Source organism: Thyridium curvatum (genome assembly GCF_004353045.1).
Source record: "Thyridium curvatum strain D216 chromosome Unknown NODE_84_length_182893_cov_82.147506, whole genome shotgun sequence".
NCBI lineage: Eukaryota > Fungi > Ascomycota > Sordariomycetes > Thyridiales > Thyridiaceae > Thyridium > Thyridium curvatum.
In genome coordinates, this window is record NW_022156839.1 from 87,298 (window position 1) to 115,078 (window position 27,781).

The 27,781-nt window shown below is 54.3% G+C and overlaps 8 protein-coding genes across 8 annotated transcripts; 5 read left to right on the plus strand and 3 right to left on the minus strand.

Moving 5' to 3' along the window:
- Positions 1 to 411: 411 nt before the first annotated feature.
- On the plus strand, positions 412 to 1,991 carry E0L32_010445 (uncharacterized protein; the record flags this gene model as incomplete). Its single annotated transcript, XM_031133064.1, has 2 exons — positions 412 to 998; positions 1,082 to 1,991. The coding sequence occupies 2 exons, from the start codon at positions 412 to 414 to the stop codon at positions 1,989 to 1,991; spliced, it is 1,497 nt and encodes a 498-aa protein (XP_030989581.1).
- Positions 1,992 to 2,450: 459 nt separating this feature from the next.
- Positions 2,451 to 3,701, minus strand: E0L32_010446 (uncharacterized protein; the record flags this gene model as incomplete). The annotated part of the gene is made up of 1 exon (XM_031133065.1): positions 2,451 to 3,701. One exon carries the CDS (start codon positions 3,699 to 3,701, stop codon positions 2,451 to 2,453), a length of 1,251 nt encoding a protein of 416 aa, XP_030989582.1.
- Positions 3,702 to 4,568: 867 nt separating this feature from the next.
- On the plus strand, positions 4,569 to 5,360 carry E0L32_010447 (uncharacterized protein; the record flags this gene model as incomplete). Its single annotated transcript, XM_031133066.1, has 1 exon — positions 4,569 to 5,360. One exon carries the CDS (start codon positions 4,569 to 4,571, stop codon positions 5,358 to 5,360), a length of 792 nt encoding a protein of 263 aa, XP_030989583.1.
- Positions 5,361 to 5,487: 127 nt separating this feature from the next.
- Positions 5,488 to 5,730, minus strand: E0L32_010448 (uncharacterized protein; the record flags this gene model as incomplete). Its single annotated transcript, XM_031133067.1, has 2 exons — positions 5,488 to 5,524; positions 5,585 to 5,730. 2 exons carry the CDS (start codon positions 5,728 to 5,730, stop codon positions 5,488 to 5,490), a joined length of 183 nt encoding a protein of 60 aa, XP_030989584.1.
- A 428-nt stretch (positions 5,731 to 6,158) lies between these two features.
- E0L32_010449 (uncharacterized protein) lies at positions 6,159 to 6,916 on the plus strand (the record flags this gene model as incomplete). The annotated part of the gene is made up of 2 exons (XM_031133068.1): positions 6,159 to 6,221; positions 6,482 to 6,916. The coding sequence occupies 2 exons, from the start codon at positions 6,159 to 6,161 to the stop codon at positions 6,914 to 6,916; spliced, it is 498 nt and encodes a 165-aa protein (XP_030989585.1).
- A 1,029-nt stretch (positions 6,917 to 7,945) lies between these two features.
- E0L32_010450 (uncharacterized protein) lies at positions 7,946 to 9,399 on the minus strand (the record flags this gene model as incomplete). The annotated part of the gene is made up of 5 exons (XM_031133069.1): positions 7,946 to 8,323; positions 8,385 to 8,792; positions 8,852 to 9,075; positions 9,133 to 9,200; positions 9,266 to 9,399. 5 exons carry the CDS (start codon positions 9,397 to 9,399, stop codon positions 7,946 to 7,948), a joined length of 1,212 nt encoding a protein of 403 aa, XP_030989586.1.
- A 3,735-nt stretch (positions 9,400 to 13,134) lies between these two features.
- E0L32_010451 (uncharacterized protein) lies at positions 13,135 to 15,160 on the plus strand (the record flags this gene model as incomplete). The annotated part of the gene is made up of 7 exons (XM_031133070.1): positions 13,135 to 13,148; positions 13,237 to 13,306; positions 13,367 to 13,447; positions 13,505 to 13,855; positions 13,919 to 14,344; positions 14,404 to 14,820; positions 14,885 to 15,160. The coding sequence occupies 7 exons, from the start codon at positions 13,135 to 13,137 to the stop codon at positions 15,158 to 15,160; spliced, it is 1,635 nt and encodes a 544-aa protein (XP_030989587.1).
- A 2,031-nt stretch (positions 15,161 to 17,191) lies between these two features.
- Positions 17,192 to 24,874, plus strand: E0L32_010452 (uncharacterized protein; the record flags this gene model as incomplete). The annotated part of the gene is made up of 3 exons (XM_031133071.1): positions 17,192 to 17,322; positions 17,362 to 24,391; positions 24,455 to 24,874. The coding sequence occupies 3 exons, from the start codon at positions 17,192 to 17,194 to the stop codon at positions 24,872 to 24,874; spliced, it is 7,581 nt and encodes a 2,526-aa protein (XP_030989588.1).
- Positions 24,875 to 27,781: the final 2,907 nt, after the last annotated feature.

The following is a 27,781-nucleotide window of genomic DNA, read 5'->3' on the forward strand; positions in this document are numbered from 1 at the left end:
AGCATGACTTCTAGTATACCCCATCTAGACGACTAACGCATATGAGCTGAGTCGTCTGTTTTTGATAGAAAAATCCTACAATCCTTTATGAAATAATTGACTTCTCTGTGATTCAAAGTGAATATTTTTGTGACCTTTTTGGTTGGTGCAAATTGCAACACAGCCATTGGTTGGAGCTAAGCTGCCTAGACTGTGCGAGGCTACTAAAAGCAGGCGAGATCTCCAAGCAGCCTTGTGCATCATCGATCATCATCTTCTCTTCCAATCCTCACTTTGCCGTTCCTTTTTGTCCACAAATCTTCCCCCACGAACTTTTTAAGGAATTCTAACAAATTCGAACTATACCAGCGACGATTCTACAATCTCTTGCACAGAACTGGGGGATTTTGCAGTGTTCCAGGCCCTCCTGCCATGGCCGACTCGGATGGCGAATTCGTTGCAGACAACCTCTCCGACGACGATTATGGAGACCACCAGGTGACGCGAGGAGGCGATGATGGCGGTGCACATGGATCAAGACGAGGACGCGATGGTCGGAGAAGGCAAAATCGGCGAGAAGAGGCGGCTTGGGAGACGGTGAAGCGATCATGGGAACAGGTGGGCGAAGGCGAGGATGGCCGCCTCACAGTAACAGACTTCATCGAGGCCGAGAAACGTCGCCGGCTACTACGAGATACGACTCCACTACAGCGAGGTATAATACGGCACCTGCTCCTGGTGCTCGACATGAGCTTCGCCATGGCGGCAAAGGACTACCTGCCCAACATGTACAGAGTCGTCATGAACTACTCGATCGAGTTTGTTCGCGAATACTTTGAGCAGAACCCTATCTCTCAGCTCGGAATAGTGGGCATGAAAGACGGTATCGCAGTCAGGATATCCGACATGAGCGGCAACCCGGCAGAACACATTGCGAAGCTGAGGCAGTGGGTGGATATTGAGCCGCAGGGCAACCCGAGTCTGCAGAATGCGCTCGAGATGTGCCGTGGCGCGTTATTGTAAGATCCTCCCCCCAGGATGTGGCAGCAATTCCCATTCTGAGAGAGTTTGCACACTTACTAACATGGTCGCTCTACCACAGTCATGCACCCTCCCATGGAACTCGAGAGGTCCTCATCATATACGGCGCCCTCCTCTCGTCCGACCCAGGCGACATCCACGATACTATCGCATCTCTCATATCCGATCGTATCCGTGTTTCTATAGTGGGACTGGCAGCCCAGGTTGCTATCTGCTCCGAGATATGCTCCAAGACCAACGCCGGCGACGAGACGTGCTACGCCGTCGCAAAGCATGATGCCCATTGTCGGGAGCTCATGCTCAACGTGACGACGCCACCCGTCACACGCACCCGCGAGATGAACAACGCATCTCTACTAATGATGGGCTTTCCTTCCCGCTCCATCGACCCCAAGGGTACCAGCGTCTGTGCCTGCCACAACAAACCCTTCCGAGAAGGGTATGCCTGCACGCGCTGCCGCACCAAGGTCTGCCGCTTGCCGGCTGAGTGCCCAGCCTGTGGTCTGACCTTGATTCTATCCACACATCTGGCACGATCTTACCACCATCTGTTCCCCCTGCGAAACTGGGTTGAGGTGCCTTGGTCAAAGGCTCGCAGCAAGACTTGTTTTGCGTGCCTTTCACCATTCCCGGAGCGAAGAGGCAAGGGCAGCGCCGTACCACCCTCGGGAACTATCAAGATTAAAATCAAGGGAAGGGACGGAGTTACCGGGGCAAAGGACCCGGCTGATGATCAGGCACCAGCGGCACCGCCCTCGAAGGGTGTCAGTGAGAGCGGGCGATATGCGTGCCAGGTCTGTGGCAACCACTTCTGCATCGACTGCGATGTGTATGCCCATGAGGTGGTGCATAACTGCCCGGGCTGCCAGAGCGATACGAGAGCCGCGCAGGCTGCGGCTGGGCAGATGGATGTGGACGGCAGTGCCAACGGCAACACACAGGCAAATGGGGATATGATCGTTGACTCCTGAGGAGCTCAGCGCGGGGTTATGACATTACATATAGACCAGCCGAGGGCGCAGAGGGATGCTATCAGAGATTGGTCAAGCGGTCCTTGGTGGGCTGAGAAGATAGAATAGTCTTCGTATATCATTGCATGGCGCACAGGGGAGGGGGTTGCAAAATACGGCCACTCCGTAGTTTCTGGGGTCTACAATGCTGGGGAGACCTACGCAGAGGGTTGAAAATACAATCGAAGCCTTAATGATTCTGATGATCATAATCTTTCTCTCTCTCTTGCCATAAACAGCCATGTCGTGGTCCAGGGATAATGTATGCTTAAAGCTGTTTTATTGCAAGTGCTTCTGCATGCTATTCAGAGAATGATAAGATGGCATAATCGCATTGCCCACTTCTCAAACGTCATAAATCATGATAAATTAATGTTCCTGTTATCGCCTTTTCAGCAGTGTGGTTGACACTGGAGGCCTTTACAGGTTCCCTCTCTCGGCCTGCTCGCGCTCAATGGCCTCGAACAGAGACTTGAAGTTGCCGGCGCCGAAGCCGTCGAACTCGTTGCGCTGGATGATCTCGATAAAGACGGTCGGGCGGTCCATGAGCGGCTTGGTGAAGAGCTGTAGGAGGTAGCCGCCCTCGTCGTAGTCGATGAGGATGTTGAGGCGCTGGATGGTGTCGAGGTCCTCCTTGAGGTCCCAGCTGCGCTTCTCGGTGCGCAGGCGCTCGCGCATGGTGGTGTAGTAGGTCTCGGGCACGTCGATGAACTGCACGCCGCGGGCGCGCAGGGCCGTCACCGTCGAGATGATGTCGGGCGTCAGCAGCGCGATGTGCTGCACGCCCGCGCCCGAGTTGAAGATGACGTACTCCTCGATCTGGCTGCGCTTCTTGCCGGGCGCGGGCTCGTTGATGGGCATCTTGACGACCTCGTTCTCGCTGGCCATGACGATGGAGCGCAGGGCGCTGAACTCGGTGCAGATCTGCGAGTCGTCGACGGACCAGAAGCGGTGGAAGGAGAGGCACTGCTCGTAGAAGGCGCAGGCGGCCGTCATGTCGTCCCAGTCCTGGTTGCCGACGCAGTGGTCGATGCAGCCGAGCTCGACGGCGGGCAGGGCCACCGACGAGGGCGGCGCCGACTGCGCCCGGTAGCCGGGGAGGAAGGGGCCCGTGTAGTCGCCGCGGGAGATGAGGGTGTGGGTGGTGTCGCCGTAGGTGCGGACGACGGCCGTGGTGACGCTGCCGTGCTGCTTGTCGTGCAGGACGCGCGGGGCCTGCACGCCCTCGGCGCCGTTGGCGACGGCCCGGCTGTAGACGCCCTCGACCGAGTCGACCTCGAAGCAGACGTCCTTGACGGCGTCGCCGTGCCTCTCGAGGTGGGCGTGGATCTCCCTGAGGAGGGCGCGGTCCTCGTCCGAGATGGGCTCGTCGGCCGGCAGGTGGGCCGCGGAGCGGATGGGCGAGGTGAAGACGAAGCGGACGTCCGAGGCGGCGACGACGTACGAGGCAAAGTACCTGCTGCCCGTCTCGAGGCCCTTGTAGGCGACCGTCTTCATGCCAAAGATGCTGTTGTAGTAGGAGGCCGCCTGCTTGGCGTTGCCAACCCACCAGGTTATGTGGTCGTAGCCATTGAAGTTGCCGGACGCCGGGTTCTGGACGGCGTACTCGTCGTGTACGATGGAGGAGGAGACAGTATCTCTGGGCGGTGCTGCGGTTGCTGACGGTGACATTGACACACTGATGTGAACTCTCTGATGAGGCAGATGGAGACAATGATGGGATGTACAAGCGTTTAGTTTAGGTCAGGTTGGAGATATATGGGATCTAAGAAATGATCACGAGTGGTTCGGGAGAGACCTTTTAATTCTGTGTTATTTCCTCGCGAGGTTAACGACAAAGAGGGCATAGTGATCAGATCAGGGGATATATAGGTTCCATGCCCTTCGGACTTACACCGCGCTGATGCCCACGTAATGACCGACCATCTGACCTTCGCCATGGCGGAATAGCGACCACACAGCGGCAAACCCGGAGGTGATGACATCCCAGCCCCTCACATTGGCTAGCCACGGGCCCCCGAGCAGCATGGGCAATTCCGCCCATGAGAGCAGCGGCAATGGCCGTATCTCCAGCCCAAAACCGGGTTGTTTGGTGGTTAGACTTTGGGTTTCCACCTTTGAAAAGCCGTTGGTGGTCATCGCGGAATGAGCGCCGTGTTCTCGGCGCGGTCCTTGGCCAGCCGCACTTAGCCGACGGTGGCCGTCCTCCGCACCCCATTCCTCCCGCTCGGCCTTGGACGCCCGGCCCATCTCGATTACCCCAAAGAAAGCCGTCTCCCTCCAAAAAGGTAGGTCTGAGTCTGATGTAATCAGGTTGTTTGTGACAGATAAATGTGACTGCGTGCGGTGAAAATAGCCTTTCCTGATGCTTGCACATTAGTGAGCATTTTCGATTTGCATATCTCCGCTCATTCCCGTGTGAACCGTTCACATACACGCATTCATCGCTGCGAAGAGCAGGTCCAACTTGGCGAAATCGTATCTCTGTATACTTCCCCAACACCGGTTCTCTCCGCAATCAAAGCCAGACACTTCAAAATGGCGCCTAGTTCATTGAGCATGCGGGACATCAATGTCCTCGAGAAGATGAAGGATCCGGAGGCGAACCCAGCGCTCGGTGTTATCGCAGACTCGTCGCTCCCGAAGGATCCGCACATCACGGATCAAAGTCTGTACGAACGTGTATCGCAGAAGGAGCGCGAGGTCATTCTTTCTATGAAGGAGTTGGAGACAGAACTCGCAAAGATCCAGACTCCCCAGACTTCTGACTACATCGAACCGTACAAGGCGTGCATCTCCAGGCTCGGCGAACTCATTGCAGAACACCCAAACTATGCCAGCGCGCGCAACAACCGGGCGCAAGCCATCAGGCGATTGTACGGAGACAACATGCTAGTGAGCAACGCACCAGCGCTGCCGCAGGCACTTGTCGTGGAGGCGAGCTCGAAAGAGAGAACTGATGCCGCGGAGACAGCGCTCGGAGACTTGGACAAGGCAATCCAGTTGCTCTCGCCGAGAAGTCCGTTCGCTCCAATGTCTCCAACAGCCAAGAACACACTATCCCTCGCATATACCCAGAGGGCAGCCATCTATCATTCGACCTCCAAGTACATCGCCTCGTCGTCGTCCCAAGTCGAGGCGCAAAGACGGGAGGCCAAATGGACGTCGCTCCAATTCGAAGAAGCTGCGTCTCGGGATTTTGCATCGGGCGGAAGGTTTGGAAATGAGATTGCCAAGAGTCTTGCCGTCAGCACGAACCCGACGGCGAAACTGTGCGGACAGATGGTCCAGGAGATGATGAGGAAGGAGTATGGCTCAGTCCAGTCATAACCAGAGAACCAGAACAGTTGATTGGCTTGCTGTCGAATAAAGACCTTTGTTCATTGATCTATTCGTGCCGAAGTTTTCGTGACTATTGATGTGACCTGGGCTGCTATTCGCGACTAAAATGCCCATCTTATACAGCTGTCTTGCCGGAAAGACCCAGTATACGGCTGAGTCAAGGCATTAGCAATGAAGCCAGGGAAGAAACGGGGGAGAACAAGGAGGCTTACCGTTTCGCAGCCGCGAGAGTCTCTGAAGTCGTCCTTCCCTTCTCTTTCTCCTCGCGGTTGATACGGGTTGCAGCAGCCGCGACTCCAATGAAAATGGCGAAGACCGGGTCCACCGCCCTTGAAATAATATAGCTGGGTGCAGCCATCGTGTTCGAGATGTGATTTTGGCGCAATATGGTGCTGGTCACGGATTGGGACAGAAACTGATTGGAGTGAGCTATCTAACTCACGATATTCCGGAACTTGGAGGAGAGCTCAGGCCCGGTTTATTTCACGAGCTGGGCCCTCGGCTCTGGTGTCTCTCGTCTCTCTTAGTTCAGACGGCGCCTTAGGTAAGCAGAGATGGAGGAAATGGGTCCCACAAATATGGACAAATCAGTCAGCACTCTCTCTTTCCAATCGCTCTTCCCTAGTCACATGACACCCGCCAAACAAGAGACCCACTGCCCTTTTTGCCCTGCCCACACAGCTTTTCAATTTCGAGAAAAAAAAAGTAGTACATTTCGAGACCGACCCCGACGACACCTTCAACCACCCCGAACGAGTCGCCAATCCCCCAGAAACGTAGGACAAAATGAAGTTCCTCAAGGTCGGCAGAGTCGCCATCATTACCCACGGCCGATATGCCGGAAAGAAGGTGAGATCACCTCTCAGCGATTTGAAGCTTGCCGACCAGCGTTTCGACTTGAAGGAGTGGTGATGGGATGGGAGACGACCAGGGCAGAGACTGCAAAAGAGGAGGGACATGGCAATGGGAGAAAGCGCGACGCAATTATTCTCACACTTTTCCGGGGGTCTCGCTGGCGTTTCTGTTCTCGTGGGAGAGGATTGAAGTCTGGTCGAGAAGCACTACGAGATGGTGATCAGAAGTACTAACGAGTCTTTCCCCAACCATAGGTCGTGATCATCCAGCCCGTCGACAGCGGCAACAAGTCACACCCCTACGGCCACGCCCTGGTCGCCGGTATCGAGCGCTACCCGTCGAAGATCACCCGCCGCATGTCCAAGACCCGGCAAGAGAAGCGCTCCAAGGTCAAGCCCTTCATCAAGGTCGTCAACTACAACCACCTGATGCCCACCCGCTACACTCTTGAGCTCGAGGGCCTCAAGGGCGTCGTCTCCGCAGACACCTTCAAGGAGCCCTCTCAGCGGGAGGAGGCCAAGAAGACCGTCAAGAAGACCCTGGAGGACCGCTACACGAGCGGCAAGAACCGGTGGTTCTTCACCCCCCTGAGTACGTTGGAACCCCGTTCTGCGCCAGGGCACCAGAGGATGGATATGATCTGCTGTGCCTTGGTTGCGAAGCAATCCGCGAAGGTGCAGCTTTACTAACAAATGTCTCGCCACAGAATTCTAAGCGGCTTCTTCTTCATGGATTGGGCGGGGCGAATGGTTTCGGGATGTATACAGCATCATTCGGTCATAAAATCGGCATTCATGAGCTAAATTCAAGGCAAATTTCGAAGTTTCTCACATGGCGTTCTACCGAGATGCGGTCGTGAGCTTGCGTAACGAGGGATTACCTGGTTGACAAGTTGCCCCTAGAACGGGGAGACGTGAGCCCTCGGGTCGTGCTACGGCATGCGCGACGCTTGGGCAGAAGATGGAGTAAAAACCAATGCCAAATGATTCCAAACTGTCTTTTCTGGGCTTCAATGATCTCGTTTGATTTGGTGAATCCTGCATCGTCACGCCGGACTGCTCCATCCTCCAGACTATGGGTACCAATTTTGCCGCTCGATCTTGCAGTCGTCCACGTCTGCACAGCATTCCCGCTGCTCTCGGTAAACATGATGGTCCAACCTACGTCAAGAATGGGATGAACGCCTCAAAGAGCCATTTCCAATGCCTTTTACCTCAAGTCAATTATCTATATCGTGATAGAGCTGCGCCTTCTAATAGTGCATCAAGCTAACCTCGTGATGCTATCCCATGCAAAACCCAATCACCGTGTGCTGCGCCTGCTCTATGAGTATACACGCCTTATTTAAAGGTCGTTCCTCCTCTCCGTACCTTGGCCCGCTTGCAGAACAAAAGAGAGAGAAAAGGGAGAAGAAATAATAAAAGTCTCTGCAGAAAGAGACGAGGCCGCACCAATTGATTACTGGACGGGGCGTCTACAAGGACAGCCCTCGTCAAGGGACAAATACTCCTGAATATGTACTTTTGATCCGCCACAAAAAAAGCGGCCCAACAAGTCTATGACCTCGAGGCTGCGATGACCGAGCAGGACGAGTCCCGAAGCGGGCACACAAGGCCGGATGTGTGTGACAGATAAATGTCTTGGTTTGTGTTCTCAAGCTCGTCTCTCGAGGTCTTGTTGTCGTAAAGAATTTCGCGCTGCAAAACCATACAATCCTCTTAAGCGCCACCGGTGATACCAAGCTTGCTCGAGGCATCGCTGATATACTTTGTCGGGTCGTACTCCGGTGCATAGGTAGGAGCCAAGCCACCGAGGAGGACAAATATGAAGACAACCGCACCGGCAATGACAATGACCTTACGCATGACGGGGCGGCGGGCACCGAACTCGGCCCACTGTCGCTGGCCCTCTCCAGCATAGCCCTTGATGGCATCGAAGCCAAGCTTGTAGTAGACCATGCCGCACAGAGCGATGCTGTAACCGAAGAACTGAAGACCGGAGACAGGGGTGCCCCAGATAATCATGGAAGCAACAACTAGCATGACGTCCTTGAGCACACCGCACAGGGTCATGACCAGAGCGGATCCCTTGCCAATCTGTATACCCTGCTGTCAGACATGCTACACTGGCAGGATTTTGTCAGGAGTAAGAACTTACCAGGAAGACGACCGAGACGTTCAGCAGGAAGGCGCAGAGGCCGTTGAGGAAGAATGTGAAGAGACCGACGTTGTAGACCTCAACCATCTGGATCTTGGGAACCTCCCAGAAGAGCGCGACCACGAAGTTCATAGCAGCGCAAACCGGTGCGAAGTAGTAGAGCGAGACCAGGGGGTCCATTTTGTACTCGGCAGAGCTGAGCAGGCGCTGAACCATGGTAAGGCGCAAAGCCTCGAAGACGATTCCAGCCATCTGGAAGAGGAAGCCAATCATGACAAACTTGATCTCTCCAATAGAGGCGAGGATAACACCGACCACAATAGCCGAGACGTTCAGGAACACCTTGAGGCTGGGCTGGGACAGACCCAAGCACCAGCTGGAAATGAGCACTGCAACAGGAGTGGTGGCCTGGGAACAAGTATTAGCCTCCATTTCACCAGCACAATCCTATCCCTCTAAACACTGACCTTGAGCATCTGGATAAAGGCAACACTCAGATATAGATAGGTCAAGTTGCCGCAGATCAGACTCAAGCTGAAGAAGACGCCGATGGGGACGATGGCGCGCAGGTAGACCCGGCCGCTCATCTTGACGGTCTTGCGGCCATCAAGAAGCGTCGAGTATCGGGCAAGCAACTGTGTCATGAGGGTCGCGAAAGCCAAGTGCCATGTCGTCAGGAGGACCGGGTAACCTATCGGGCGAGATTAGCGACCACCCGAGGCTTCAATTCGCGAGCCGGCCGACTTACGGAAGTTTAGAGTGTCGAGGATCCATTTGTTGAACAGAATGACCGAGGAGCTCAGACCGATCCAGGTGCTAGCAACGCGAACTTGGTCAGCTAGAGAAACAGTAGGGATTGCGCACAGCACTTCGAGACTCACGCAACATAGAAAGCCGGGTGAAGAGAGTCTTTGGGCGGTTGCGGCTTCTCAGCAGCCGGGTTGACTGTAGGGAGGACAGGGCTTGTGGCGCGGGGCGACTCGCCCGAGGTGCGGCTCTTCTCGTCGACACCCATTGTGAAGGAAATTGTCTGCTCTTCCTGCGGCACAAGCAGAGGCTGGCGTTTGTTGGCTACTCGTCTCCGTGGTCGGCCTTGGACGAGACAAGACGAAGCGACAAGTCTGAGAGGAGAAGGGATGAAATGTGCGGCAGAGACGCAACGAAATGAGCGACAGAAGATTAAAAAAGATTAGAAGTAAAGTTGGTCCTCTTTTTAGACAAGAGGCCAAACCTGATTTGTCTGAGACCAGCAGCGGGGACTTCAGTAATAGGTAGCAGGCAACACAGACGACGCTAGTCGGGTGCGACTAATACTCAGGCTATTACCAGTGGCGGGGAGGTCTGGCTGCTACCAAAAACTGAACTGTCGACGACGGAAATGTTTTACGATCCTAGGATGAAGGAGAGACGGATTGAACGAGAGTCGAGAGGCGGGAGTCGAGACTGGTATGGCAATGAAGAAAAAAAGAAGCAGGAGCAGGACCAGGGGTAGGCGAGATATGGTATCTGGCTTGGCCAATGTTCTGGACAGATCGGGGGTTACTCGGTGGGGAGGCCAGCCAAAAAGGCATTTGGGCCTGGGAAATTGAGAGCGAGGGTGGCATGGGATGGGCACGCTCGCACGCTATCCATCCAGTGGCACACCTGGCTCCAGTCCAACAGTTCCAAGCTTTGTGTGTTCCGCATGGCGTGCAAAGTGGAATTCGGTGGGGTTGAGCCGTCGTCAGTGCTTGATCGATCAACTTGTAGCCTGGTACCTGAGGCTGGGACTAAGGAGCGGCCAGTTGCAGTGCTGTGATTAGTGCTAACTCCCTCGGGACACCAGGGGCAATTGCTGCGCCAAGTGGGTCGTATTGTATTGGATACTTTAAGGTTACTTTACTTACATGACGTTCTCCAAAAAGAAGCCCAGTAATTACCCGCATTTTTCATTGCTCCCTTTCTCTGCGATTCAGAATTCAGGGGCAAAGAAGGGCAAAAACCCCGAAAAAGGAGGCTGAGTCCGGGTGATTGACAGGTACCCGGCCGCCGGCCGATTGCAGAGATTAACTTTGCCCTACCTAAGTAGTACTGACCATGCAGGGCTTTGGAAGGGCCAAATCATGAGCTGCAAAGCCAACACGGGTAGGCAAGTATCCATGAGGTGTACTAGAGAACCTGGCCATATCGACTGGCTGTCTTTCAATTACCTGAAGCCAACTACTCTTCACTTTTCTGCTGCTGTCTACGGGCCATGTCATTTGGAGTTGGTGATCGTCAATCAGCAATATCCCTCCTGAAGATCAAGGCTCCAGTCTTCAATAAATAAAAGCGGGTGACACCAAAGGATGCGTAATGTGAGGCTCTTGACAATGAGACGAAGTGCCAAAGCCACTGCCAGATCTGCAAGACCCGTTGATATTTGCTTTTCCCGCCCAGCAAGCGTGAAACGGGATCTGCCAAGCTTCTGCCCCATGCACGACTCCAGGTGAGACACTGCGATCCGGACCAGTGATTCTGCAAGAGAGTTTCTAGTGTGTGTTGGTATTGAGCTGGTAGCAGAGTCAGATATCTTGCCTCAGAATTCAAGCAAGCAATGGAATCATTCAAGGATTAACTGACAACCCTTGGCTGAGGTTGGGATCCTACTTGTTGTTTTGTATCCCTTGCACACGTGATGACTTACATGGCTGGACCTGGAGCGGGTTTCATATTCATCACATTGGATACCATGGGAGCATGGGCAGCACAAGCTTCCATGGCGGGACTCGATGACTGTTTCAAGAATCGCTCTCCAGGTATGCACTGGAGCAATAGCAGATCTGCGACGATATTGTCCGTGTGTTTACGCAAGCCTGGACTAAGGAGATCTACAAAGCCACTTTTTATCTCCACCACAGCAGCACTCATTACGCAATATGGAGAAATTGGAGCAGCACAAGAGGGCAAACAGGAGGGCAGAGACTGAGGCCCTTGTAGGTAACAGGACAGTGGTGGATGGTATGGAGAAGTCTTCTTTCTTCTTGCGTACATACCGAGTTTGCGAGTACACTGGCTGACTGGTGCCAACTATCAACCTGTTTCCACCGTGTTTCCACTCTGTGGGCTTGCGCTAAGTTTCAGCAAGACTCCCCAGGCCCCAATTCAGAAATTCTTCTGGTACGTCAAGAATATCTACAAGTAGGGGAAGGTTTTCTAATGACCATCGGTATTTCTCTTGTGCTGATCTTGAGGCTCAGACTGTCGGAAGTGCCCACAGGAGGGCCGAAGGGATACTCTTCGAAGCTGAGGGACAAACCCACGCACCACGGACGTATGTGCATACATAAAAAATGTTCCGCTCTCAGTAGTTATTGGTTAGATTTTGTTATCTTCAAAGTACATTAGGTGGGATGAGTGCAACAACACCGGCAGATCGTCGGGGAGCCAGCGGCGCCATTTGGAGTTGTAGATCCGGCAAGTCGAATTTTTCAGCCGCCCTCACAGTCTTCTATCGGTGAAGCGAATCTGGTTTGCTGTGCATGTTTGCATAGAAAGGGTATCACTGGGTATTAACCTCATTTCATAAGATTACACTGAACAGGGTCTTGCATGTTAGCCGATGCCAAGCGATCTCTCAAGATGCCACATTTGCACCTCACTACTTGTATGTTTCTTTCATTCACATGTACCAGTATCAACGGCAGGTTGTGCATTGCACAGCCATTGCAGGGAGGTAGATAAGTAATGGCTCAAGGTCAGAACATGCAAACTGTGATGTTCCTACCGGCCGAGTGAGGTTGATCACAAGTACATGCTCGCAAAGCCAGGTTGGCAGGGTATCTTTCTTTGTCGATCAAATCACATCTTGCCTTGATCTTGACCGCCAGTATCTTTGGCGGTGTAGTGACCGTAGCCACCACTGCACCAAACTGCAAATCATACCAGCCATGCCATCCCATGCCTGGTCATCAGCTTTCTCGCACCGGGGATCATTCTACTCCTCCGGCGCAGCAGCCCTGTGAAGGTCTCGATTGCGATCTCCCTGCTTTGGCATACAGAAAACCTACAAGATGCCACGATTAAACCAAGTTGACATGGGCCATGAACCACGGTCGTCCAACTCACCGAGCCATGTCTCCTCCTGGACGAATAGCCGTTGCAGGAGGGGCCAACTAATCAGGGCCCCAGCGCTTGTCCAACAGTTCCTGGGCTCTGTGATGTGTGGCAGGTGGGTCCGGATCCACTGTTTGGCGCGCAGAGCCAAAGCTGCTCGGCAGGCGAAAAGCACGCTAAGCTCCGCCCAGGGGCACTCCCACAACACTTTCCAGCAGCCTTTGCAGGTTCTTTAGAAGGAAGCAGGGAAAAAAAAAAAAGAGAGAGTGAAAGGGATGGCAACAGAACAGGGCGGGAGTGGCCAAGCGAGAGACAATCGCTCCAGATCGCCCACCACCCACATCATCACCCCCCTGTCCTGAATAATTTTAGCCCCTCCATCTTGAATCTCCTTTTCGGAGCAGATCAGGGCCCAGGCCAGACCAGACACAACCAGTCTTTGGTCCCCCTCGAGGCAAACATCTGCCACGGCAACCATAATTACATCGCCTGGCCTGCGATTCACACTTACAAAGTCGTCATTTGCTTGCCAATTCTCTCTCCCCCTTTATCACCTCCTTCCTGCCTCGCAAGTTCCCCCCTGCGTTTCACGAGGCATTGCACTTGTACAAAGCTCGCCGAGACCCTGCTCGATAAGAGATACCCCGCCAAATCTTCAACCCTCAATATCCCCACAATGGGTGCCGATATGTATGTCTGGCCCCAATTGAATGCGCTGCCCTTGTCGAGGGCGTGCAGCGGCTACACGGCACAACTAGAGACTGACCAGATGATCCAGCAACGTTGACGTGCTCGTCATTGGCGCCGGTCCGACAGGACTTGGAGCTGCCAAGCGTCTGAACCAGCTTGTTCGTCTCACCGCCCGAGCCTTGATGCTGGAGCTCTCACGATACTGACAGTAGCGATAGAACGGCCCGTCATGGCTGATCCTGGACTCAAACGAGAAGGCCGGAGGTCTTGCTTCGACCGACGTCACCCCTGAGGGCTTCGTACGAGACTCCCGCTGCCTCTTGAGCTGCGCGCATAGCTAATCTTGCCATGACCAGCTCTATGATGTTGGCGGCCACGTTATCTTCTCCCACTACAAGTACTTCGATGACTGCATCAACGAGGCTCTGCCCCGGGAGGACGACTGGTCCACGCACCAGCGTATCTCTTACGTCCGCTATAAGGGTGTCTGGGTGCCCTACCCCTTCCAGAACAACGTGTCCATCTTGCCCAAAGAGGACCAGGTCAAGGCTATGGATGGACTCATCGACGCTGCCATGGAATGCCGTGTTGCCAACACCAAGCCTCAGAACTTTGATGAATGGATTCTGCGCATGCAGGGCGTGGGGCTGGCCGACATGTTCATGAGGCCCTACAACTACAAGGTTTGGGCCGTTCCCACCACCAAGGTGAGCCTTCCCGGACGGAATCGCAGAGCAAGCAGACGGCGGGCTGACCTAAAGCGCGCCTAGATGCAATGCCAGTGGCTTGGTGAGCGCGTCGCTGCTCCGGATCTGAAGACCGTGACCAAGAACGTCATCCTGAACAAGGTTGCTGGAAACTGGGGCCCCAATGCGACCTTCCGCTTCCCCACGCGCGATGGCACCGGTGGTATCTGGATTGCTGTTGCCGAGACTCTTCCCAAGGGGAAGAAGATGTTCGGCAAGGACAATGAGGTTGTCAAGGTCGAGGCTGACAAGAAGGTCGTGACCTTGAAGAGTGGCAAGACGATCGGCTATGGCAAACTGATCAACACCATGGCGGTGGACCACCTGGTCGAGGCCATGGGAAATCAGGAGCTTGTCAAGCTGTCCAAGGGTCTTTTCTACTCTTCGACGCACGTTATCGGTGTTGGCATCCGCGGCGCGCGTCCCGAGCGCATCGGCGACAAGTGCTGGGTGAGTTGAGCCGCTCGTTATTATTGGTGCTGTGCAACGAACTAATGTCTCACAAAAAGCTCTACTTCCCCGAGGACAACTGCCCCTTCTACCGAGCCACTATTTTCTCCAACTACTCGGAATTCAACCAGCCTCAGGCCGATGTCAAGTTGCCGACCATTGCCCTTGCCAATGGTAGCAAGCCGAGCTCCAGCGACGCCAAGGAGGGACCTTATTGGTCTATCATGCTGGAGGTTTCTCAGTCCTCCATGAAGCCCGTTGACGAAGAGAACCTTCTTAAGGACTGTATCCAGGGCCTCATCAACACGGAGATGGTCAAGCCCGAGGACGAGATCGTGTCCACCTACCACCGCAAGTTTGACCACGGCTACCCTACTCCTAGCTTGGAGAGAGAGGGTGTCCTCAAGGAGCTCCTTCCTAAGCTTCAGGATATGGACATCTACTCCCGTGGCCGCTTCGGCAGCTGGAGATACGAGGTAAGCAAGGGCTGAGCAAGGGGACTGCGAATGTCAGGACGTCTGTTTCTAACTTTTCATATAGGTTGGTAACCAGGATCACTCGTTTATGCTCGGCGTCGAGGCCGCAGACCACATTGTCACCGGCTCGGTCGAGTTGACACTCAACTATCCGGACTTTGTCAACACGCGGCAGAACAACGAGCGCCGACTGGCACAGACATTCGCCTTTGGCGCAGCTTCCGAGGCCAAATCTAATGGCACTAACGGTACTCAGGAGCTTCCGACGCGGGAGCGAGCTGCCTCAAACGTCTCTGCCACTGGCGGCCATTCCCGCAAGTCCTCTAAGCAGGTGAAATGAACACGTCATATTCGAGGCGTGACATGCCATGCAGACGAACGCACTACAGTGCTAGACTAATGAATGATTTGAACCGGACATACATGGTTGAGCGGGAATTGATGTTGATGGGTTAGCGAACATATCGAGAGCTGGCTGGTACCGATACAGTGCGACAGCGCTTTTCCGAAAGGGGTCGCCTGATTTACAGGATTTGCTGATCTGTTTCGCAGCACTTAAATTTTGCCTTGAACATAGACCTGTTCGTTCTGCCTTGGGCTACATATAGAAATAGAGCGAAAAGTGTTTGTAACTTGACTTCAAACTTGGGCATCGCGCGGGATGCGTTCGAAAGTAGTTAATGTACTGCATTCTGATGGACCAGCTGGTCGGTTTGACTGGATGAGTTTTTCCAGTTCTTCAAGCACTGAATGCCTGAATGCTACAGTACAAGTAGTCTGCTGAGCAAACTGCAGATCTTTCTCCATTATGGCATTTGGGCACACTTCGATCATATTTGCCATCGTCTTTACCCCTCGACCAAATTGAGACCACCCATCCATCCATGGCCTGATGGCTATTACATAAGCTTGCAAAATTCGCCATGGCATGGGAAACATGTCTTCATTTGTCTGGTTTTACTTGTAGAATGGACGCTGCTACGGGATTGGCCGTAGACAAGGAAGGGAGGTAGCATTATGCAGGAGACGGGCGGACCGCGGCCCCCTGTTCAAACCTGCCACTGTCGTCATATTTCCCGTTAGAGGAAGGGCAGGTAATTAATTGGTCGCTGGGGCAAGCGAGAAGCTTCTCATCTCATACGCCTCTCTGGGAGTCGCTGGTGGTGAGAGTTTCAACGGACTGACCTGGCTCACCTGCCCAGTACACAAGCACACTCAAGGTGCAGTGGCTAGGTAAAAAGAGTCAATCCAACTGTGACTCGTGTCAATCCCATACCCAGGGAGAGAGGGTCTTTGGAGGGAGTAGGGTCTTCGCCACAAGCTGGCCAAATTGCCGCCTCGGGAGCGGACTAGCAAACGCCAAGAGGCGATCCTAGCCAGAGGAGTGCGCCCGAAGAGGACATTTGCGTTAAGATCTGCTCGGGGACGCATACAGGGAGAGAGGAGTCGGGTGCTAACGAGTTTGACTACAGGTAGTGGCACGACGGCATTCTTTCTGTCTGATCTGGCTGGCTTGCTGAGCTGATCCATACGTCCAGCTACCTTAGCGACATGCCTGGCCTGAGAGTAAATGTCCACTGTACTTGCTTCTTTCTGGGTGCCTTGGCAGGATCCATGCCTCTCTCGTGGCTTTCAAGCTTTCAAGGGCATCCATATTGATTCCAGCGCGCGCGTGCGGTCCCTTCCACAGCCACTACCCAAGCGAGCCAAGCTAGCATCTCTCCTCTCTGTCTCTGAGCTGGGTCCACCCACCCGCCAAACTACGTAGTGCGTGCATCCATGCGACCTTACAAGTACTACTTGGTAGGTAGAGACTACCTACCTACCTTACTTCCCTAGTTAGCTTGGTCGTAGTGCGGCCGCGAAATGGTCTATCCCAAGTCCACCGGTCATCCACCAACCATCCCAACAACAGCCATCACCGATCGCCCTGTGCCTGTGCCCACCACAGGCAAAGCCAGTGCTGTGACTCCAGCGGACCGCCGACCAAATTCCTCCTGACCCCACGCACCACCATCACGACAAGTCGACGGTCTGGACAGCCCGTTGTTGGACGTCCTCGAACGTATCACTCGCTCCTCGAGAGGTCTCGCTCTCGTCCCACGAGCCGGGTCCCTTGGTGCTCCGACAACCTCGCCAGTCCAGTCTCTTATCCCTCAAAGGGCTCAAGAAAGGCGGAGCGACTGCCGAACCCGTTGGACCACCACGCGCTCCCTGAATACCGCAAGAGTGAACACCACGGCACATTTCAGAGGCTCATCACCACCTTGCTGCCAGTCGAAAATGAGCGCATCTCCTCACCGGATCTTCCAAGCCGTCTGCACCTTTTGAAGCGATCCGGGCCATTTGTGGTCGCGGCCAGGCCGGCAACATGGACGGGTCGGTTGTCATGACTGACGAGTCGATCGATCCGCCGGCACGCCTCTTCGAACGTCTGCGGCTGATACCTGGCTTCGCATGGGATGAATCGAGACCGCTTTTCCACTCAAGCTATGACAGCTGGTAAGTCTTTTCCGTCAATGCGCGTGCTGGCCATGGTAGGCTAGGCTCTGTCTCTGACCTCGTTACACTCATCAGGCATGTGTTCGGGACGAGATTTGTCTCCCTTTACGCCACTGCGCCTTCGGCACCTTCCGCAGCCCTGTCGCCTTCCGCCAATAGTGCGGCCAGTCCCTCTTCGATCGCGAAGCTCACCTCAAGCCGAGCTTCCCCCGCCGATCCATCCGCGCTCCCAGATGCCAACAGCGAAGTCCCAGTTGTATCACCGCCTATCAACGCAGCAGACGCAGCCGGATCAGCCCTCGCGGAAGAACCTATTATTGCCCGAGTATCGCTCAATGTTCTTCGAGAGGAGAGGACGTTCCATACGAGCAAGTCTTTGAGTACCACTGCAGATCCGGAAGGCGAACATCTGGTCAAGCCGATTGACCTCGTTCAGCTTTCGCCTCAGCAGGGCGACCGGGGGGTTTATGTAGTTGCTATCTATCAGGACCCTGGACCAAATGCTTTGCCGAAGTTACTCGACCTAGGCCCGGCATTTTACTATGCGCGGAAGGGCCCTGAAGGCTATGAGGCATATCGGAAAGGATTCTTTGAGCTCGACCCTCCTATCAGCTTACAGAACTTCCTTGACTTCGCCATCGGTGCGACACAATGCTTGGAGATGATTCACCATGGACTCGGCCTAACACATGGCGAGATCCGCGGCGATGCGTTCCACTACAATGTTGAGACGGGCAAGGTCAAGTTGGTGTCCTTTGGGTCGGGCCTACGATCTTTCGAGCACGGCTTGACAAGCACCGGTTGGTCTGTTCTGTCCAAGGAGCTTGGGGCCAAGAACAAGTTGCTTTACATCAGTCCAGAGCAGACTGGCCGAATGCCTGCCGAACCCGATTCACGAACCGACATTTACTCCACGGGCGTCCTCTTTTGGAGCTTACTTACCCAGCAGCCCGTTTTCGAAGGCGATACGGCGTTGGACATTGTGCAGGGCGTTTTGGGCCGTCGCATTCCCAACGTGTCCGCAGTCCGGCTCGATGTTCCGGATGCTCTTGGGAGGATCATTCAGAAGTGTACTTCGAAGAATGTGGCAGAGAGGTATCAATCCGCCAGCGGCCTCCGGCACGATCTTGTCAGAGTGCAGGAGTTTCTCGGGGGGGGCGACTGGCTGGCCCTCAAGGAGTGGCAGATTGCTTCGAAAGATGTCTCCTCCTTCTTCATGATGCCAGCCATCATGATAGGACGAGACAAGGAACGTGACCAATTGGTGCAGGTCATAGAGAGGGTTGCAAAGAGTCACTCGATGAACCATCCACCCGCCGGAAACCGGTTTTCTGATGGCTCAAGTCTGTCCAACTCGAACGAGTTTCTGGATGGGGCCGACGTTTCCAGCGAAGGTGCGAGCTCTGGCGAAGGTGGCAATCGCCGCAGCGGGTCTTTCACTCAGACTGTATCGTCTGATCCCAAATGGAGGAGTGGCCTCTTCCCCTCAAGCCATCCCGCCGACTCCCAAACGCTGTCATCTGACACGCTGTCGTCGGGCAACTCCGGGACGCCTGGCTTCAGGATGCCGCAAAGAGCCTGGGAGAGACACCAACCTTTGCCGTTCGACACAAGGAGTCTGACGGACTCGGTAAATACAGGAAGTGATTCGGGGCGCTATTCAGCCGCGATGGAATCGTCAGCAAGCTTATCAAAACAGCTGGGATCGGCCAAGTTTCGCCGGAGGGGTCACTGCGAGATTGTCACCGTGGAGGGCTCTGCCGGCCTTGGAAAGAGCTGTCTGGTGCAGTCTGTCCTCGCTGAGGCCCGACGCAGGGGCTACTGTGCCACAGCGAAATTCGAGACCACTCGCAGAGCCCCTTTTGGGCCCCTGTTGAAGCTCCTATCTTCACTCTTCAGACAGGTCTGGGGCGAGCGGAACACCGAGACTCCTTTTCACCAGTCTCTGAAACAATATGTACGACCTCTATGGCCGAATCTACATCGGGTTCTGGGTCTGCCCGAATTCCTTCTGGGACCCGTAGAACACTCTGTCACGCGGGCCGCATCGGGCTCTCAAAGCTCAGGATGGTCCAAGAGTGGGCGAGGTGGCCTCAGACGACGAGGATCATCCCCCGGCTCGCCCAGCTCATTATCGCGGGGCCAGAAACTCTCTGCGCCAAGCTCGGAGGACTTTTTGCGACGCGGTACATCCACCAAATCGAGCAGGCTCATGAATACCTTTTTGGACCTTTTGAGGATGTTCACGAATCACAAATTCATCTGCTTCTGTTTGGATGACCTCCACTTTGCCGACACAGAGTCTTTGGAGCTGATCACGCAAGTCATCAGCTCGCGACTCAAAATGGTCATCATCATTACCTATCGCCCCGAGGAGATGTCTGCGGAGCAGGTGGAAGCCCTGGTATATCCTCCGGAAACCGAAGAAATGCCAAGAGCTCGAGGCCCGACCATCACCAAGATACAACTCTCGCCCTTGACCGACGACGAGTTGGTACAATATGTCGCTGCAACGCTGTGCAAACCGAAAGAAGATGTGACAGGTTTGGCTATGGTTATACAAGTGAAATCTGCCGGCAACCCCTTCCTCATGAGAGAGATGCTCAGTGCCTGCTATCGAAAGAAATGCATCTGGTACGACTATCATACTAGCCAGTGGCATTACGACGTGAATCGTGTGTTCGAGCAGTTCAAGGGAGACAGCAACTACGAGATTCTCGACACCGACTTTATCACTGGCCGGTTGAACGAACTCCCTCCAGCATCAAGGTCAATTCTTGCGTGGGCCGCTCTGCTTGGGAACGCCTTCTCGTTCGAGATGGTGTGCCATCTACTGACCGGAGAGTTCAAATATTTCGACGAGGCCGGCCACCCTTTTTCAGAAGGTCCTTGTGCCCAAGTGTACACCCAACAAGAGGCGGTATCCGGTCTGCAAGCTGCCATCCAGGCCTGTGTCATCACCTCAAGCGAGACCGATGATAGGTTCCGGTTTGCTCATGACCGCTATGTTCAGGCAGCCTCCGCGCTAAAGCAGTGCAATTCGAGGGCCATGCACTTCATCATCGCTCAAACATTGATGAAGTATTACTGCGACGACGTCAAATCGAGGGAGATTGCAGCTTTCCACATCTGTGAATCCATCGATATCATCAAGAACCAAGTCCGGGAGCGGGCACCGTACCGAAAACTCCTTTGTGAATGCGCCGGACTGGCCAATGAAAACGGTGCAAGAACATCTGCCGCCAAATATTACAGCAATGCCTTGGCACTATTGCAGCCTGACCCTTGGGCAGATGACGGCGAAGACGTCTCCTATGAAGAGACACGCCAACTCTATCTTCGCGCGGCGGAATGTTATCTGTACATGGGCCAGCACCCCCTGACCAACAGTACCTTGGACATGGTCTTCAAACGCGCGAAAACGCCAATGGATAAAGCGCCCGCATATGTCATCCAGTCTCGGATCTTCTCACAGAATGGAAACTCGCTTACCGCGCTCAGATGTCTCAAGGATTGTCTGAAGGTGCTCGAGATCGACTACCATGAGAAGCCAACGTACGAGGAGTGCGACAAGAAGTTCGAGCAAATCTCGGCCAAGATCAAGTCCATGGACCGCGCAGATATACTCAACGTTACTCAAGCTAGTGACGCGAGAGTGTCGTCTGTTGGCGCCGTCTTGGTGGAGGCAATCAGCGCTGCTTGGTGGTGTGATTGCGTTGAGTTTTACAGTCTGGCTCTGGTGATGCTGGAGCTACACTTCTCAGATGGTGCTTTCCCGCAGACCGGCATGGGCTTTCTTCACCTCTCGCTGGTAGCTCTTACACGTTTCAACATGGTGCAGCTCGCGGTAGACCTCGCCGGCTACGCGATGGAGCTGATTGACGCCTTCCGAGACCCCTTTTCGATGGCCAGAGGCTACATGATATTCGCAAATTTTATCGGACACGTCCAGTACCCTATTAGTACAACCGCCGCTCAGCTTGACGGCTCGATCGAGTACGCAGCTTTTGCCGGGGGCCGCCTCTCGGCAATACTTGGTGCTGGCTTGGCTGCCCAGATCAAGTTCTTTGCCAGCGAAAACTGCGCAGATCTCGAGGCATTCTGTCAATTTGCTTGTGAAGATGTTCCGAACTGGCATCAGGATGCCAGAGGAGGCACGCTTCTCATCGCCGTGAGGCAGGTATGTCGAGCACTTCAGGGGAAGACAAACATCACGAGTTCCACAGACATGATGTGCGATGATCAGCATAACACCGTGTCGTATAAAACCTGGTTGCAAGGCAAAAGTGATAACGGGCTGCGCGCCCTTGCCTTCTACAACAGCGTGGAAATTGTACCGCTCTACCTCTACGGCTTTTACGAGCGCGCCGCCGAGGTTGGCAAGAATTGCCGTCAGAACGAGGGTCTCCTTTGGTCGGCGCGAAACACGCAACTGGCAGCACTGTTTTACGGCTTGGCACTTGCTGGGCTCATCTTGCGAAAGGAACAAGATCCTCGTGCTAGACCTGATGATGACATGGACCAAGTCAGGGAGACAATCAAAGAATTGGAGGCGCTGAAGCAGAAGTTTCTGGACTGGTCAGTAGTCACGGATGTCAATTACCTGGCGTGGACGAGGCTCTTGGAGGCGCAGATTGCCGAACTCGAAGGAGATCAAGGCAGAGCAATTCGGCACTATGAGGAGGCTCTCGATCATGCATCCGAGCATGAATTCGTATTCGAGGAAGCCCTCGGCAACTACCTGATGGCGGGCATTTTCGTCCGCCACTCGGCAAGGCGCTCTGCAAGATCCGCGCTTCGCGATGCGATCGCTCTGTACAGACAGATGGGCGCTACAGGCATTGCCGAGCGCATCGAGAGGGAGCATAGCCTTTTGCTACACGGCCCAACCCGCAACCCCCGAACTACAGAGGTTGGTGTGCAGACCGACTTTGCCGGAGATGCTCCGTCCGGCCAATACAGAGCCGTCGAAGTTGATGGAGAGGAAGACCATCTCACGGATCAGGCCGCCCAAGTTGGCATGCTCGCCTTGAAAGGAGAACGATTGGGGGCTTGGAGAGGGACCATGCAACCAGAAGCGGGCGCTGGGCTTCCGGCTCTCGACATGATTGACTTGCATGCAATCTTGCAATCTTCCCAAGTCATTTCTTCCGTTCTTCAAGTCGAGGAACTCCTGAAGACCATGTGCGACGTCATTCTGCAGACTTGCGGTGGCTCTGCTACTCTGGCTGCGATTGTTGTCCAGGACGAAGGGAATACAGAGTGGTGTGTAGCGGCAAGTGGCGATCCGGAGCGAGGAGCGGAGGCCCATAAACCCGGCATACCACTGACGGGCACCTCACTTGTCGCAGAGAATGTCGTTCTCTACAGCACCCGCTTCCGTGAAGCTGTCTTTATTGCCGATCTGATCAACGACGAGCGTTTTGGAAACGTCAGCGAATGCTGGCTGCAAAGAAACCCGCTCAGCAAAGCTGTCATAGCGATACCAATTTGCCATGGGTCCAAGCCTCTACTCGGAGTGCTCTATCTCGAGGGATTGCCAGGGTCATTCACAGACAGGAACGTTACCGTACTCCAGCTTCTCGTCAACCAGATTGGCATCAGCTACTCCAACGCGCTCTCCATGAAGGCAGTAGAGAAGGTGTCAGCCGAAAATGTCTCCATGGTTGCCCTCCAGAAACGAGCCTTGCACAAGGCGATAGAGGCCGAGAACAAGGCCAAGGCAGCCGAGCAAGAGGCGAAGCGAAACGTCCAGCTGGCAGAGGAGGCCGAAGCTGAAGCGAAGCGCAATGTGAAACTGGCGGAGGAGGCAGCCAAGGCCAAATCGATCTTCCTCGCCAACGTGTCTCACGAGCTGCGCACGCCACTGAACGGAGTCATTGGCAACTCGGAGCTCCTGCGGGACAGCAATTTGACCAGCGAGCAGCAGGAGATGGCCGAATCCATTCGACTCTCGGCCGACTTACTGCTCACTGTCATCAACGACATTCTGGATTTCTCTAGGATGGAAGCCGACAAGATGAAGCTCTACGTCATCGCCTTCAACCCGAAGGAGATGGTCCAGGAAGTAGTACGCGCCGTGTCCTACCGTAACCAGGAGAAGACTTCCCAAGGCGTGGTACAGATCATCAAGCAGATCAATCTCCCGACAGACATGCTCGTCTATGGCGACCCCGTTCGCCTGCACCAAGTTCTCGGGAATCTCATAGGGAACAGCTTGAAGTTCACCGAGAAAGGATCCATTACCATTGGCGCACGAGTCGATGCCGAGACTGACGACAAAGCCACCATGACCTTCTGGGTTGAAGACACGGGCATTGGTATTCCGCCGGCACAGCTTGCCAAGCTATTCCAGCCCTTCAGCCAGGCCGATCCAAGCACTGCCAGGAAGTATGGCGGCAGCGGTCTGGGCTTGAGCATCTGCAAATCGCTTATCGAGACGATCATGAAGGGCAGGATCTACCTGGACAGCAAGGAGAATGTGGGGACCAGAGCTTGGTTTACCGTCACGTTCGACAAGGCACGACCCGAGGTGTCCGCGGGCGATGCTCAGACCAAACCTTCCCAACAGCTCCTGCCTGAGATCTCAGCCAAGTCGCCTCCACCAGCAGACGGCATGACCTTTGATAGAGATGTCTCGCCCAACCCGTTTCTCGATCTGAGCAAGATACCCAAGAGCGAATTGCGAGTGTGCATTGCGGAAGACAACCCCATCAACCGCAAGATCGCGATCCAGTACGTGCAACGTCTAGGTTACAACGTCGTCGACGCCTATGACAACGGGCTCAAGGCTGTTGAGGCCCTCCGCCAGAAGGCCAAGGATGGCGAGCCCTACCATGTCATCCTCATGGATGTTCAGATGCCCGTGCTGGATGGCTACGAAGCTACTAAACTCCTTCGTCAGGACCCCATCGAGGCGGTCCGGGACATCCTTGTCATTGCGATGACGGCATCCGCGATTCAGGGAGATCGGGAGAAGTGTCTAGCGGCCGGCATGAACGACTACCTCGCCAAGCCAGTCAAATCGGATGTGCTAAAGAAGAAGCTTGACACGTACATTGGCGCCCAGGTAAGCACTAGGATCAAATGCTCTGACCTAACTACCTGATGAAGTTCTAACCTTTGGCCGTAGCCTGTTAGCGAGGATGGTGTGATCCCCAGTCCGCCTCTAAATTCCCAGACAGCAACGCCGACTCCTTTAGCACCACAACCCATACACCTCCCACTCCATCCGGTGCCGAATGGCACGTCATCGCAGGGTCTCCCGGTTCCCAGCAACAACGAAAGCACTATTTCATCGACGACGCCGACGAATCTGAGCCGTTCGTCGAGCGACAACCGCCGGTCTTCAGACAACGGCTCCGTTGAGAACCTCAACTCAGCACCGCCGGCAAAACGACAACCCAGAAAGCTCACCAAGAACCGTGGCAACAGTGACACAAGCGTCACGACCGTCATTGCCGTGCCGTCGCCCTCGACGACGCCTGCTCCCTCTGTCGTCCAGTCGGAGAGGTCCAGGCCCGGGGTCTTGCAGAAGAGAAATCATTCATGATGGCGGAGCAGAACCGGCTCTCTCATCTCCCCTGACACCCATGTGCCGAGAGCACATACCTGCATATTGATAGCATGCGATGTCCCTATTTTTATGATCTATGGCTTTTTGTTCCTTTTTTTTTTTTTTTGGCGCAGCACAGCGAACATGTTTCACTAGAGAGTGGACGGTACACGGATGGTTCCCTGGCATTTGATTTTCTGATCGCTCTACTGTTTACTTGTTTTGTTTTGTTTCTTTTGTTTTGCGCATTTGTCATCTCAGGGGTTTTCACACGGGGCACACAACAATACCCAGACCACGTTGCAAATGAGTTGCGTTGGTCACTAGGTTTTCTTCTCAGGGGCATTCAGGCTTTTTTGCATCTTGCATCCAGGGGTTCGCTTTCCTTCTGCCACCGTCTCGTCATGAACCCTGCTGGCCTTCTTCCATGTGTTCGTGGCCATGACGGGAGTGGCGAGTTGCGAGTCGAGCGAGATATAGATATTGACGTAGCAGAGGGAGCCTCCTCTCCCAGGAGGGATACAATATCAGGGCCTGAGGGAGGGCATACACCTGGCAAAGGGGACGCTTGATATATTCATATATGTATACCCCCTTTCGCTCTTTTTTGTCTTTATATGTTTCCCTATCTGTCTTCGTCATGGTCACCATTGACGAGCTAGCTGGGAGTGAGGCTGAAAGCTGGAGAGACGGACGTGGACAAGCATGGTTTCGAGGCTTTGATGCACGTACACGGCAAGCATTATACAGGCAGGCCCCGCATGCATACGTATCAATACACAAACGAAAATTGATATCTCCCAAAAGGATACCTAGCTCTTGTGCCAACGTCCATTGAGTACGTATCTGTGTTTACTTGTGTGACAAGGTCATGATTGATTGTCAGGGGTCAGTCAGTGCATGCTAAGATAGGTGTAATTTGCCCAATCTTGAGTGACTCGTTTCGAGTAAAGCACTTTTGAGCTGTCGCCTCGTTATTGAAGCAATCGAGATTCAGAGGCGCAACGAATAATATGCCGCGCATTTTCCGTCTTTCCTTCTGGGGCTGCAGGCCAGGGCTCCGCATCAAGGCCCCTCTCATCTCAGCTGTGGTTTGTTTTCTCCGCTCTTCGGCCTATTTAGGGGGGCGCGAGCTGGATGGGTGAGCGTTTTTCCCTATTCTGTCTTGTGACGGACGTTGACGGTGTCAGTTCGGTGCCGAAGTGGCTGGCCCCAGGGGATGGACGGATGGGGGCCACTAAGAACTAGAATCAGCTCATGGTGATGCAAAAGAGTTGGGCTCTTGAAAGCATGGACCAGTGCAGTGCAGGTGGGAACCAGGATGGATCCATGCTACCTGGGAAGATGGATGGATGGGGCGCGGAATGACGATGCCAAAAACGGTCGTCTCAACTTTCCCATTCCTGGGTACTGCAAAGGGTGCCGTAGGTCTCACCATCTACCTAAGACAAAAAAAAGAGGGAACTCCCCCCAAAAAGCCGGTTGATTCTCCACGACACTTGTCAGACCTGACATAAATACCCCTACTTTCAAGACCAAAGTGAAAGCGATAATAAGCACCTTGAGATGCCAGATATTCTGAAAGATCAAGAGACAATCGACGGATTATTGACTTGTGGGTTTTTTCCTCTCAATATTTTCTTCTGTTGAGGGTGGAGATCAGACGTTGATTTCTATCCCAGTACTGGAGTTCGTTCTTGTTGGATGGATCGTGCATAACTCGGTTACAGTGGCAGATGAGCCTCCTCAGAGGTTGGTGGTGTGAGAGCCACAGACAGAGCCCCGGGTTCTGTCAGGCCTCTTCAACGCCCTCGTCGCGGTGGCCGTTGAGACTCTGTTTCCACTCGAGGGCGAGTTAGTGCATCTGAAGAGTTACTATGGGAGGGCAGAGGGCCGCGTTACGGATCGCGAGGGTTGACAGAGTGTGGAGGGGCAGTTGCAGGGATGGCCGGGGTTGAAGGCAGCTGAAGCAAAGCAACGGATCAGCTCAGGGAGGGTCCTCTCCCTGTGGCTTGAAAGGAAAGGGTCGGTGCATGCAGGAGGGCGTACGGAGTACCTACGTAAGTACTCGTTAGGGTCCCTCTTTCCCCCTCCCCTGTCACCCTGTCCCCCTGCCAAACCAGATTTCCCTTCTGGTAGCCGTGGTCCAGAGCGTGTTTCGAAGCCGCCGGGGTGGAGACCCAGAAAGACTGGGGCGCTGCGCATCTCTTTAGTGTCCAGTTCTCCACATACATGCCAGAGGCTAACTAGAGGGCGGGTCGTTTGTCAGTGGGTCTGAGATATGAACTTGGGAGCTCTCACCTAGGACCAACGAACGTCCTCCTGGTACCTTTTTCGATCCAAGAACCCTCCCCCAGCCACCAGATAAGTCGCGATGAGAAGACAGAGAGAGGGGAAAAGGCGAGAAAATGAACGACCAACACTAAAGACAAAAGGTCTTGCCAGTGTTCCACTCAACCCAGTCTCGTCTTGACAAGGGGCATGCCGGGAGAAAAGCCAAGAAGCAATGTGTGGCTTTATTGCAAGCCACGACTCGGCTTGACCGAGTCAATAGGTAACGAGACTCCAGGGAAGCGACAAGTCGTAAGCTAAGCCCAAGATGGTCCCTGATCACGAAAAACGTGGAGAAAGAATGCCTGCCAGCATCGTTAGTTTTGACCCGTAATCGAGAGAGATCTGTCTTCCGTACAGCATGTCCCCTCCCACCCCTGGTCACGCAAATCTCGGCGGGCACGTCAACCACATGTCCTGAGCGTGGGTCACGACTGGGATCTGCATCTCTGCCCCGGGTACGGATGACGGCCGGCGGACATCTTCTTCTCCCCGTCAGTGATCAAGTACTTTCTTGCCACAAACCCGACGCAGCGGAGGCCCCGATCGCCGCCGTGGGTCAAGCCTACGATA